The sequence below is a fragment of the Helianthus annuus genome, chromosome 7 (genome assembly GCF_002127325.2).
Source record: "Helianthus annuus cultivar XRQ/B chromosome 7, HanXRQr2.0-SUNRISE, whole genome shotgun sequence".
Classification (NCBI taxonomy): Eukaryota; Viridiplantae; Streptophyta; class Magnoliopsida; order Asterales; family Asteraceae; genus Helianthus; species Helianthus annuus.
In genome coordinates this window covers 126,941,445-126,954,281 of record NC_035439.2, presented here as the reverse complement: position 1 = coordinate 126,954,281, position 12,837 = coordinate 126,941,445, and the positions used below count along the sequence as shown (strand labels likewise).

Here is a 12,837-nt window from a genome sequence, read left to right as displayed (position 1 = left end):
GGTACTTTTTCAAAAGCTCTTTCAGGAATGGGGATGGATACAACTTTCTGGCTCGATCCATGGATTTGTAATGGGCCCTTGAAAAATAAATTCCCTGAGTTAGTCAAGCTTGAATTGGAAAAAAGATGTAGCATTAGTGAAAGGTTCTCTACTCATAACTTCGGGCAGCGGTTCGAATGGCATTGGAGTAGGCCGATTAACGCAAGTGTCGAAGTTATAGAGCTGACTGATCTGTGCAGCCTTCTGTCACCGAGTTCAAATAGACACTGCTGTCATGGAATGGGGCGGCTGAAGAGGAATTTAGTGTAGGGGCGATGAAGAGATTACTTGATAAAAATAGGATTTAATCAACTTTCTATGTCCTCGAACGATGCAAATGGCTTCCTAATAAATATAATATTTTTATTTGGATGGCGGAGATGAACAAAACTGCGACTTTGGAAACGTTGAAGAAAAGGAACATTGGTGTGGGTAACATGGCCTGCGGTTTATGCATTGAAGAAGACAGATCAGTGGAGCATCTGTTTATGTCGTGCTATATTGCCACCTTGTTATGGTCTCATCTTAGTAGGTGGTGTAAGATTCCGAATCTGTGAGTTTTTTCGTTTAAAGATTTATTCGAAGTTCACGATTACTTTGGGATACATGTCCCAAAAAAAAAAAAGAAGTTCTTAAGGGGCTGATTAGAATAGGGGGAGATTGTTGGCCCATGCATTCAAGCCCAGAGGAACAGATGATAAGGAAAACCAAAACTGGTTCTCAAACAGTTGGTCATCATAAGCAGTGCTTGTTCTAGATTCTCCCCTTGACAGTGGTTATCTATCATCTGATGAACTCCAAGTACTGATCATCTCATCAACTGATAAGCCAAAGAACCGATGAAGAATAAAGACTGAAGCTCTAACTACTGATGTCTCTCAAGTACTGATAAAGACCAAAGCACTGCCCATTCAAGGCCTGATCACCCTTTGAAGAAAGCACTGATTCAGTGCTTAGGCTACAACAGTGGAAGCTGCATCAGTGTTTTATGTAATCAGTGTCTATTGTAATCAATGTTTATATTTATCAGTGTTTAGAGTTTGTTAGGAGGTTAGATGTCACTTTCATGGTGATGTCAGCAAAGATGCTCAGTGGTTTCGTTTGTACTATAAATAGAACAGTACCTGTACTGTTCTATCAGCTCTTTCTCACCAAGTCATCTTGTACGAACAAATCACTGAGCTCAGGCTGAGGGGGAGTCTAGTTGCATGCATGCACCATTGAATTTTGTAGTAGATACAATTTTTTTGACTGAATGAAATCATGTTTGCTCAAAGCTATTCTTCCTTGATTGTGTGTTAAAGTTTATTTCCATTTCCGCTGCAACATTAATCTCTGTTTTCATCTTCCAAATCTATTAAACAACACAATCTAAGAAACTCAGATCCTAACAGTGTTGGAGTATATGGAGGGAAAGGAATGGGGCCAAATTCAACAATAAACTTATAAAGATTGAAGATATTATTAGCGAGGTTAAGTCAGTTGGATTTTATGGTATACAAGTAGGTCTAAAAATGTGTCTACTTCTTGGGAAGATTGGTGTAATTATGTAAATTTGTAAGGTTTGTTGTTTTGGCCGCCTCAATTTAAGATTTGGCTGTTGTTCTAATGAAATTTTTCTTTAAAAAAAACTTAATAGTGCTTTATCCATCTACACCATTTGATTGCTTCATATATAGAACTCTTATAACTATCACTAGTAAGGGTGGGCAGAGTGCTATCGGAGAGTGGTTGCGGGGTGTTGGGTTGCCGCTTGGGGAAGGGGATGCCGGTGTGGGAGCGGTGAGCGGGGAGGGATGTAGGCGGTGAGTAGTCACCGATGCGGGAAAAGAAGACAGAGAGGAGAGAGAGGGGGTTAATGGTGGGTCCCAACCCCTTTCAACTAATCATACTTTTTTTTTAATTGTTTACCACTCTCTATATGTTTGAGCATTGCTAGTGACTGAGTGCAAAATGAGGAGTGAAGTGGGGACTTGACATGATATGATATTATCGGATAGTGAAAGTGTTTACCATTCCCCAAATGGGGAGCACACCCTAAGGTAGCATTTGGTATGCAGGAATGAGAGGTGGAATGAAATAGACCATTGTGATGGAATGAAGAAAAGAGTGTTTGGTTGGTGGATGGAATGAAATCGTCCATTCCAAAATGCATTCCATTCCCTCAAAATCATTCAATCTGTCCCCCCTGTTTTTTTTTCTATTCCATTCCCTCTTCACCCTTCATTAACAACACCACAACCCACCACCGTTGCTAACACACACACACCCCACCACCACCACTACCACCGTCACCCACCTCCGCCGCCACCCACCACCATCGCTACCACCACCTACCGCCACCCACCTCCGTCCTTGACACTGTCGTCGCTGCCACCCACCGTCGCCACCGCCACCTCCGATCATCGCCACCACCCACCTTCGATCATCGCCACCACCATTGCCACTGCCACCTCTGATCATCGCCACCACCCACCGCTGCCACCGCCATCAACCGCCGCCACCCACCGCCGCCACCGCTATCAACCGCCACCTAGTGTTGTAGAGATCGCTAGGCGCTAGTCGGGCGGTGGAGTACTGACTAGGGATTAATCAGGATTAATCAGGATTAATCGGATCAGAATTTTTAGATATAATTTTTAAATTTATATATACACATGTACATTAATATCAATATAATACTTAAAAATAATTTAAAATTCAAACAAGTAAGTTTAAAACATAGCAAATCAAGTATTTATACATTCAATACACACATTAATATTAATATAATACTTAAAAATAGTTCAAAATTCAAACAATAAAGTTTAATACATAGCAATTTATGTATTTAAAGATTCAAACATTAACATATCAATCATGACCTCATGGAATATGTTTTAAAGGGTTAGAAAGTAGAAACATGTTTTTTTTGGGCTAGATTGGAACTAAACAACTTAGGCCATGTATTTAATGGTTAAAAACATTTTTTTAAGCCAGATTTAAACTAAAAAAGAGTGGGCCGACTAGAAACGACTCGGCCGACTTGGGCCGATTTAGGCCGCCTTGCACCGACTAGGACCGACTTGGACCGACTACCGAGTAATGGTCCGAGTAGCTCAAAATTAATCAGCCAACGGCCGACTAGCGCCTAGGCGCCGATTAATACTGATTTTTACAACACTGCCGCCATCGCTATTAACTGCCACCACCCACCGCCACTACCGCTACCACCTCCGACCACTGTCACCGCTGCGACCACCTCCGACCACCCCTGCCACCACCATCGCCACCGCCACCACCTACCTCCACCGTCATCCACCACCACTACCAACCAGCACCGCCGCTACAACTGACACCTAGCACCACGCCCCCATCATCGCCCATCACTGACCACCACCATCTGATTTTATTCCATCGTCTTTTTTCGCATACCAAACAACAAAAAGTAATTGTTCATTCCATTCACACATGGTAACCAAACAAGACATGGAATGGTAATGATCAATTCCATTACCTCATCCATTCTATTACCTCGTCTATTCCATTCCCCCGTCCATTAAATTACCTCATACCAAACAGACCCTAAGCACTTTAGACGTGTATACTTTGATATAAATGTGGACCAAATAATTGTGATGTAATTGAGTCTTCCTTCAAATATAGGGACTGAATTGATGAATATGAGCAGTTTAAGGTGTGTTTTGGTACTTCGTTATATTTACAAAACTTCCCACTTTCCACACAGGAAAGTATTATCAAAGGCAAACCTTTGTTCTTTCAAGTCCCAACATTATCTCTCTCCTCTCTCACTGCCCCCATTAATCTTAATTCTCTATGTCGTTCTCCCCCTTCCCCTCTCTCTCTCTCTCTCTCTCTCTCTCTCTCTCTCTCTCTATCTGTATTGTTCAGTCACATCTAACATAGCTAGTGACATCTTGTCTATCTAATTTTTTTAACCGGATGAGGAGCTTTAAATACTTTATTCACCTTGTTAAAACGTCTCCTTGCACTTCTTTTAGCTTTGGTGTTTTTGTTCAGTCTTCAACTTTCTTTTCACCTTTTTGGTCATCTCTCTCTCCCTCTCATATAACCCTATAGCTTATCTATTCATCTGATCTTTGTTTCCAAACATGAGCAGCAATCACCCATACTCCACTTACTTCAATGGCACTTGGTTCAATCTTACCCCTAACCCTAATAACTATCTTTCTTATTCCACTTTCACTCACTATTATCAACCCTCACCACCATCTCCACCCCTTAGGGAAGCCCTTCCTCTCTTGAGTCTCAGTCCAACACCAAGACCATCATCAAACCAAACTCAAGAAAACCCTAATAGTACTACCAATGATATATATTGTACAACCCACATGGAAGTAGACCATAACAAGAGCAAACCTGTTGCTGATGGTGATGGTGATGTTGATGCTGATCATGATGATCAGGAGACTGTGACTGTAGCTCTACATCTTGGCCTCCCAAACCCTACCTTTTCTGAAGCTGATCTCTTCCCAAGACTCTCCACCAATTCAAACAATAATATTATTACAGAAGGTGAAGGTGATGATCAATATAATAAACAAGTGGAGGAGGAAGAAGAAGGTGCACACAGCCATGGGTATCTTACAAGTGCACTCAACAAAGGTCAATATTGGATCCCAACTCCAGCTCAGATTCTAATTGGACCAACTCAGTTCTCTTGCCCTCTTTGCTTCAAGACCTTCAACAGATACAATAACATGCAGGTATATGTATTATATGTTACCCTATAATTATATAATCAACTTTTGTTTGAATCTCTAATAGAGATAAAAAATGAAAAGAAAAAGAAAAAGCCAAATGAAACCCTTTCCTTGTACACTTCTTTTGTTGCTAATTTTCAACTCTTCTTTTAAAGAAAGAAAGTATGCATGTATAAAATAGGGTTTTGAATTAGGGTTAGCAGTAGTTTTTTTTTCTTTTTTGTCTTCAAATTCAGCTAAAAAATCTTTACGGTATATAGCATTAATTAAACTATTAATTAATCTTCAGTCCCATCAAGATTTTCATTCATGCATCCATCTCTGCATGATTTGTGGACTTTTTTTGGGATTTTGAACAAATCAAGACTTTGGTCCAACTGATCATACTGGTCAGAAATAGTGCTGTAAAAACAGTTTCTCCTTTTTCTGTGATTGAACAAGACAAGGATTATGCTTTATGTTCCTTGGAGTTTGTATTAATGTTCTTTTCTACTTTCCTCAACTTATTGGCAGTTGTGTCAAAACTCAAAACTAAAATCATATTGCATATATATCTCTCTCTGCTCCACCTAAGATACATATATGATTTATGTGATCATATTTGAACAAATAAAAAGAAAAAGAAGCATTCTTTTCATTAATCTGTATATCTCTGACCACTTTGATTAAATCCATATGTAAATTCCCACCCATAAAACCCCACATAACCTGCTTTTGCGGTTGGGAGATTCTATGTTATAAACGCATATTAAAAACACCAATCTAGCATTTTGCTTTCTTTCCATATTAAAGAGAGCAGATTATAAGTATAGCCTTTAATTAAGTCCTTGTACTGATTTTGTAAAGGGATAAAATCACATAGGCTCAGAACCACCTACCTTGAGTTACCTCAACCTATCTAAATTCTTCTGAGTCACCCTAAAAGAAATATTTTGCTAATATTTATTTGATTTGTCTGCGTATGTAGTTAACTGACGTTTAAAATTCGAACTAAGGAACACTGCTAAAAAAATAAAAAATATTTTGACAAGAGAATGTCAAAAAATAAAATTTCACAAAATTAAAAATGAACTTTAATTTTTTTTTTTTTGAACGGCAAATTTCTTACTTCTGTCGTCTAGGGGACTTGAACCCAAGACCTCTCCTCCCAAGGTGTTTAAAGGTTTTACCTTTGCCAATGGACCACCACCCCATTGGTAAAATTGAAGTTTAATTAGGTGTGTAAGAATCAAGGGCGGACTTAAGACAAAGGCAGGGTGGGCGGGCGCACCCCCGGGAAAAAAAAAAATTAGTGCTAAGTTCCGTCAAAAATCCCGTCCGCACCCCTTGGAATTTTTCGTCCGCACCCCTTGGAATTTTCCGTCCGCACCTCTTGGAATTTTTCATCTGCACCCCTTAGGTAAAAAGTGTTATCAATTTATATTTTAATTTTTTTTAGTAAACTCTTATTTTATTTTAAATACTACCTAAATTATATGACTTTTAATACCTAAATAACTAAACCCAAATACCCAATACCTTTAACTAGCCCACTACTAAGTCTTAGCCCAATAAACAAACCCAACAAATCAACAATATTTCAAACTAAAATAAAATAAACAAGCCCAATACCCTTACATATTCTCTCCCGCTCTCTCTATACCACCGTAATCAGCCACCATACCACCGACGATCGAACACGGGTAAATTTCTTTGTTATTTTTGATGAATTTTGGTTGATTTTTTGGTTGATATTAGCCGCATACTAACCATGACAGTAGACACGTGCTTCGTTTTGTTTTTCATTATGTTATATGGTGGGTTATATTTTGTTAGTGATGATATTTTGCCTTTTTTTATAGCCGCATACACTATACAGTAGATCTGGTGGGTTATATTTGTTAGAGAAGAATGTTTGGCTTTTTCTTTTTATGGTGTATATGTTGTTTAGATGATTTTTAGGGTTATTTACATTATGATTTCTAGGGCTTGAATTGTTGATATATTATGTAATATGTTATGGAGCCATGTTTTGGATAGATTTCAAAAAATGAAAACCCGTAGGGTGACGTTTTAATTATGTTTGTAACATGGTTTGACATATTTTTGATGATTATATAAATTTAGTTTGATGTTCTTTTGTTTTACATGACCCGACCCGACCCGATACGAACCGATTTTTTACTTAAATACCTTGGGGCCTAAATTTTTTAAGAATGTTCCGCACCCCATGGAAAAATTCCTGGGTCCGCCACTGGTAAGAATATAAGTATTTGTTAACTTCTCAAGCCAATAAATAAATACATCATTTTATGAGATTTAGAGGTATTTTCACAAGTAATATCTAAAAATAAAATAATTACTAAAAAAAATAATATTTAGAATCTAAGAAAATTGGATTTAATTAACTTCTCAAGCCAAAAAATAATTTCACAACATTTTTATGAGATTTAGAGGTATCTTGAAGAATTTAGAAAGAATACATGTTTATATAACTATCCCTTTACAAAAGCCTTCTGGTACACAATTTTCTTTCTTAACTTCCATTTATTATGGTAGCAGCAGATACTGTACTTTTAACTACGAATAAAGTGGTTTTCATTTTCAAAACCTAACTGACCCAAGATGAGTAGAGACCACCCATAAAACTATTAGTTATTATTGAACCCTGGTTTGTCCCCATCTAATAATATATGCAATTACAAGATGTTCGTCTCCCATGCATTTGAACCTATAGGTTTTCTTGGCCTCAAATAATTATGTATATAATTTTCAAAAAAAAAAAATAATTATGTATATCAAAGAAAGTTAACGAATGATATCTCACTAATAAAGTATCACAGTAGAGATATGACAATATTATATAATATAGCGTAAGGATCATCAGAAACTAAAAAACTCCATATCAGACGTGCGGTATATATATGTTGCATATATGTAGTATAAACTGTGTGTATGCACTATATATTGTGTATGTGTATATACAGTATATGATATCATCCATTTATGTTGTATGATATAAGTACGACGTTACGAAAAAATAGTTTTCTCCCATATAATATAATTCAAAGCTAATTTGTTAAATAAGAGACTCATTTCGCTCGTTTGATCTTTACCTAATCAGCGGATAAAAATCAAGACAAATGTAGCTAACCATCTTTCATATATACACATTATTATTTGGGATGTAGATGCATATGTGGGGACATGGATCTCAATACAGGAGAGGCCCAGAATCCCTTAGGGGAACACAGCCAACAGCCATGCTAAGGCTACCGTGCTACTGCTGCGCACCAGGGTGTCGAAACAACATCGACCACCCGCGGGCTAAACCACTCAAAGATTTCAGAACCCTTCAGACACATTACAAAAGGAAGCACGGAATCAAGCCGTTCATGTGCAGAAAATGTGGGAAGGCTTTTGCGGTGCGAGGCGATTGGCGAACACACGAGAAGAATTGTGGGAAACTTTGGTATTGCAGCTGCGGATCAGATTTCAAACACAAGAGGTCATTGAAAGATCATATAAAGGCATTTGGGAATGGGCATGCAGCTTATGGGATTGATGATTGTTGCCTGGAATTAGAAGAAGAAGCTGCTTCTGAGATTGAGCAAGACAACGAATCATCTCATTGTGATAACTAATCGAAAGCAGTCTTTCGATCTATCTACTACTGTTTCTAGAGATCATATCAGAATCACTTTTGACGGACCCTCTTTGATTTTGTTGTGTGTTCACTTTTTCTTTTTATGGTGTGAAACTTTTCTTTTACCTGTTCTTGTTTAGGTGTTTATCTTTATAATTTTATGGAGACTTTAATTTGAATCAAGACTTGTGAATACTCTTTCAAGTTCTAATTCCCTGTTCTGTGTTTGCGGGTGCAAATTTTCCATGCATGGTTTTTATGAGAGTTAATGTATATGCCTTTCATGATAAGGTCTTCAACTGACACAAATAAATGCCATAATTTCTACATAACTAGACAAACCCTGAAAAAAAAATTTCTTAAAAAAATTGCAAATTATTCAAATTTGTAGAATTGTATATCATAATTATATTTTTACTTCACGTAATTCTTTTGTATTGTCAAAAAAAAAAAAAAAAAAGGAGTAATGCACGGTACCCCTGACCGCGGAGGGGATAACCCCTCCCAGGCCGCCACCCGACAAGCCTGAGCCTGGCAGTAAATACCCATGCCGAGCCGACGCCTGAGGGTACTTTGTTCGCCCCAATAATCGAACCCGATACCTCTTGGTAAGAGGAGGGTGTCGGTGGCCAACTGAGCTACCCCAGCTGGTTAATTCTTTTGTATTGTCATTAGCTCTCTTTGTGTATATATGGTTTTGCTACATGACCCCAAATTGTTATATTCATTAATTTTATTATATTTTCTTTTTTAAACATATTATCAAAGCAAAATTAAGAAAACATACATGGATACTTGTTCCTGTGCATGATTTAGATTACTTTTGGTTGTAAAAAAACATTTATCAAATATTATCCTCTATCATTATATGCAACATATATGATCAAAACCCTCTTTAAGGGGGCAACATGATGGTATTTATTACCTAATGCTAGGTAGATTCAGTTTCAGTTACATTATATATTAGATTTGTAATTCAAACATTTCAATTCAATTTGGAAGAATCACATATCTAGTCATCAGTGATCTTTAGCTTCTCCTAGGTACACAACTACATAATTGGGTTATTTGCGACGCCAAAACCTTGGAAAATTCACCGTAAAGGCCATTTGCAATGGATTTATGAGCAGAAAATTTGGTTGTAAAAATCTTTGTCTGCTTTTGGACCATCTTTTAGATGGTAATGAGTTTGCGACGTCAAATACTAGCGACTAAAAGAAGGGTGTTGTGAAATGTATAACTGATACTAGTTCCAACGGATAGAATTTGCGAACAAAAGATTTTGCAACCTAATATTAAAGTCTTGATCTGTGTTTTTACAACCGGACCGAACCGGCCAGATATATAGGGAATTAGACGCATAAGTTATCTAAGTTGAGTCTATTTAAACCTCCTTAAATTGAATCAGGTGACTACCAGTTGATCTGGCTAGGATTTCAAATTTTAATATCCTTTTGTTTTCTTCTTCCAAAATCTCATTCGTATTTATATTCATAATCTATTTTTTGTTTATTTAAGGCTTCATATTTTATTAATTTTGCAAATCCATGTAAATTAATAAAATTGTTCCATATTTTATTTTTAAATTAGTTATATAATTATATTTTATAATTTTAAGTTATTTATGAAATTATCTAATTTTAAAAATGGTTTGAACTATTGGTAAGGAGGCAGGTTTGATGATTGTTCCAGTTATGTAACTATAGCCATATTTGACCAATTATCATCATGGTTAATCATGATTGACCATTTTTTGAATGTCTATAAACATGATTGATTATTATCATCATAATTAACTAATTTTGTAGTTATAAATCATGACAGATCATAATTCAAATTATGTGCTTGTTAACAACTCACGTATATAATAAAACTAGTAAAATTATCCGCGCTACGCTACGGGTTTTGATCAATATCAATTAAGAATATTGACACATGTTTTACATCGAGTGAAAAGCATAAAAATAAATTTAAATTGGACTGCGGGATGGGATGATTTTAAATTAATTGTAACTAGAAACGTAAACGCTCTCTTAAATATAACTTTAGAAAAAAGGAACCTGAAGCTAAAACAAACTAAACATACAGAAAAGTAAAAAAAAAATAAAACTAATAAAGTCCAAAAAAATAAATCAACAAAGAAACAAAAAAACCAATAGCATGAAAGCACTATTCACACAACTTACTAATGTAATTTACGTAAACGTAAACCAACTAAAACATACATAAAAATAAACACGAAAATCTATTATATTTGACCCGACATATACCGAAGAAAATCTACTCGAAACGTAGACCAACATGAATTTATACCGACACGTGCATAAAAATAGGCACGTAATAAAATAGTTACGGCGCGTTGCTGTGGTGGCGAAACGTAAAGCAACTTGAATTTATAATGTGTCATGAAAATGTATTTTATTTGACCCGACTCGTTTCCAAACAAAATTTACGTTAAAACGTAGACCAGTTGAAAAGACACATAAAAATAAGCACGAAAATGTATTATGTTTGACACGAATCATTTTCGGAAAAAAAAATCACGTCAAAACGTAGATTAACTGAAAACGTACATAATAATAAGCATAAGAAATTAAGAACATATTATATTTGACCAAACTCAATTTCGGAAAAAAAATATGTTTAAACGTAAACCAAATTTGAATTTATATCAACACTTACATAAAAATAAACACGTAAAACTCGATTACAAAGTTTTTAAAACATTAAGGGGTTGTAAGTATCAACGATAAAAGATGAGATATAAAAAGTATCCAAAATACAAAAAGTTAAAAGACAAAAAAAAATCAAAATTCAAAAAGGAATTTCCTGTTCTTAACTTGCAATTGTAATATATATAATGTTCACCTACTAGACATGATATCTCGGATCTGTAGATTAAACAAAAAAATACAACATTTTTAGTGATAGGTAAAACTAAAAAAAGGGTTTTTTTTTTTTTTCGCAAGAAGTAATCAAGTATAACCCATTTATGTTTGTTCCCATGAGAAAATTTATAACCCATTTATGTGGTGTAAAGGTGTCTTACATTCTTCCAAAAGATAGAAGGTTCAAATTCTACTAGCTACATGTATATGAATTTAGGATTAGGAGCATGTTAGATTACCATTAAGAAAAACTTGTTTAATCTTGCGGAAATAAAGTCGATAGGGTACTTGTTGTTTAGCAATAGATCTAAGTATAAAGTATCGTCATGGAATGATTGACGTAAATTTGTAATTATGTAAGCTCTTGTCTTGTTGGCCTTGGTTTGGGATGTGGTTCGTTTTTATTGAAGTTCACAGCTCAAAAAAATAAATCTTTTTTGGACCTTCTTGGGACTTGGGGAGGCTGTGTTCAGCTTTTAAATATGACTTTGCGAGAGAGTGAGACTGTGAGAGACCCTTCCTTGGTCTGATGACGGATTTGATGTAACAATTAACATATATCGCTTTTCTGTTATTTTTTTCATATTGTCCCTGTGTTTTCCACTCAGCTAAATCATTACAATTCCAACCTATTTGATATATTTGTCGTATATAAATCATCCTTAACTTTACATATGTATTATAACATAATAAATGGTCAAAATATGAACTACTTTTCTGCAAACATTAAAGTATTTGGTTTGAAAAGTTTCCAGCAACATTCGTCTACTCCACTGTAAAATTCTGAAAAAAAAAATAATATACATGAAATACTCCACTGTAAAATTCTGAAAACAAAATAATATACATGAAAAACAGGAACATTTTTACTCATGATTACTGAATTATAAAATGGATTTTTGCACATAAAGCCAGGTGTTTGTTGTTATAGTTAATCATATTTAGCAATCAAATGACTTATCCTTTTTAGAAGTTATTGGAATACAAAAGCTATTCAAACACAACGTTTTCATCTTAAGAGAAAAAATCACTATTAAGTTGTTCACTTTTCCATTTAAATCTAATTTTAATGATTTTTAAACCCCAAACAAATTTTATATATTTCATAATTTCTATAAAGTATATCACAAAATCAAGAGCTTTATCCGTATAGTAATACCTAACGTTTTAAGTACGGCTCCACATAGCAATAGTGTGATATACTATAGCTAGTTACAATCTTGCGTTTGAAAAATATTAATATATCGTTATTATATAATAGTCCGTTTAAACTAGTTAAAATGACGCCTATAAACGAACTATAACGACGCATCCAGTTTTCCCTGGTCTTAGTGGCGGATCTAGAATAGGGGCGTAGCTTTCAAGGGGCCGGGGGCGCCCGACCTCCCGAACTTTTCGCTCAGTAGTGTTATGTATGTGCGTTTCGTATAGAATTTTTTAGATATATACGTTTTCGACCCCTCGGTTTTATAAAAAAATTACTTATATAGAATTTTTAGATTCGGTGACTTCCGACCTCACCGGTGAAAATTTTCAAGCTTCGCCACTGATTAGAAAATAA

The 12,837-nt window shown here is 35.5% G+C and overlaps 1 protein-coding gene across 1 annotated transcript; it reads left to right on the top strand.

Annotated features, from left to right (window-relative positions):
- The first annotated feature begins 3,847 nt into the window (after positions 1-3,847).
- LOC110913094 (zinc finger protein WIP2) lies at positions 3,848-8,571 on the top strand. Its single transcript, XM_022157967.2, has 2 exons — positions 3,848-4,766; positions 7,934-8,571. The coding sequence occupies exons 1-2, from the start codon at positions 4,152-4,154 to the stop codon at positions 8,384-8,386; spliced, it is 1,068 nt and encodes a 355-aa protein (XP_022013659.1). The 5' UTR covers positions 3,848-4,151; the 3' UTR covers positions 8,387-8,571.
- The last annotated feature ends 4,266 nt before the right edge of the window (positions 8,572-12,837 follow it).

Excerpts from the sequence above, each read along its gene's own strand:
- LOC110913094 (XM_022157967.2), top strand. The coding sequence starts at position 4,152 with ATGAGCAGCAATCACCCATACTCCACTTACTTCAATGGCACTTGGTTC. Across the intron at positions 4,767-7,933 it reads ACAGATACAATAACATGCAG|ATGCATATGTGGGGACATGG; the intron begins GTATATGTATTA and ends TTTGGGATGTAG.